The 1,384-nt window shown below is 41.0% G+C and overlaps 1 protein-coding gene across 1 annotated transcript; it reads left to right on the top strand.

Annotated features, from left to right (window-relative positions):
* Positions 1-673: 673 nt before the first annotated feature.
* HELRODRAFT_148702 (hypothetical protein) lies at positions 674-1,164 on the top strand (the record flags this gene model as incomplete). The annotated part of the gene is made up of 2 exons (XM_009027760.1): positions 674-750; positions 1,092-1,164. Coding segments are annotated over 2 exons (150 nt in total), but the record flags the coding sequence as incomplete, so codon positions are not given.
* Between the last annotated feature and the right edge of the window lie 220 nt (positions 1,165-1,384).

Here is a 1,384-nt window from a genome sequence, read left to right as displayed (position 1 = left end):
AACCACAACAAAAATGTTCAACAACAGCAACCATCACCAACTACATTCAACAACAACAACAACAAACCCACAACAACCACAACAACAACAACAACACTTTATGACGTTCAGTCTGTACCACCACCTTCTACCAACCCTTCATCCACCACCACCACCACCACCACCACCAGCGTCATCACTACCAGCCCCACCATTCCTACAGCCCCTTCCAACTCATCATCACCCATTTTTTCACCCATTCTCAACCAGCAAATTACTCAACATTCACCACCATCATCATCATCAACAGCAGCAACAACAACAACAACATCAACAAATGTTATCAGCATCTTCTTCAACGTTATCGTCATCTTTAGGGCCACATTTTTTGAGGCTATCGCCACAATCGTCGTCGTCGTCATCGTCCCCGCCACAGATGACGAATCATAATTTTTTGAAATTCAACAACAACAACAGTCTCAGCAACAAAAGGTTCAGCGACGAATCGATAGACCACCTCATCTCAACAACAACAACAACATCAAACAACAACATTAGAAAAAAACACCAACAATCATCATCAGCATCGTCAACACTGCTACCATCATCATCGTCGTCGTCGTCAGCTGCTGCAACAACAACAAACAACAACAACAGCGAATTCGACAACAACAGCAACAGCTTGGACAGATTTCCGAGAACTCCAAAATGCGCTCGTTGTAGAAACCACGGGGTTGTTTCAGCCCTGAAGGGGCATAAAAGATATTGTAGGTGGGTAGAAAAAAAAACTTGATTCCTTTTTTAAAATTACAACATGATACGATACGATACGATACAATACCATCTCAAACGATACGGATACGATACGATACGATATCAAACAATACGATATATATATATATATATTTTTAGACCAAATTATTTATAATGATTATTTCTTCTTAGTTTTGTAACTTTTTTAAAATTTTATCTAAAATTAAATTTCATTTAATTTTTAATTTATATCCTGAAATTAATTGCTAACACACACACACACACACACACACACACACACACACACACACACACACACACACACAAACACACACACACACACACACACAAACACACAGATGGCGTGACTGTGCATGCGCCAAGTGTACCCTGATAGCCGAAAGACAGAGGGTAATGGCCGCCCAAGTGGCTCTGAGACGCCAGCAGGCGCAAGAAGAAGCTGAAGCATCGTCAGATGGACGACTTTTTGGCGAAAAGGGTCTGCTAAAATTGAATGTAGAAAGCTTGCCCTTACTGCCAGGTAAAAGGGGAGTAGGTAGTTTAAGAGGGGGTAGTTTAGGGTTGTAGTTTTAAAGGGTAGTTTAGGGATTGTTTTTATTGGGGGGCCCAATGTGTTAGTACATTCAGACTG

The sequence above is a fragment of the Helobdella robusta genome (assembly GCF_000326865.2).
Source record: "Helobdella robusta unplaced genomic scaffold HELROscaffold_50, whole genome shotgun sequence".
Lineage (NCBI taxonomy): Eukaryota > Metazoa > Annelida > Clitellata > Rhynchobdellida > Glossiphoniidae > Helobdella > Helobdella robusta.
Note: the sequence above shows the minus strand (reverse complement) of the source record. Positions and strands in the feature narration are given on the sequence as shown.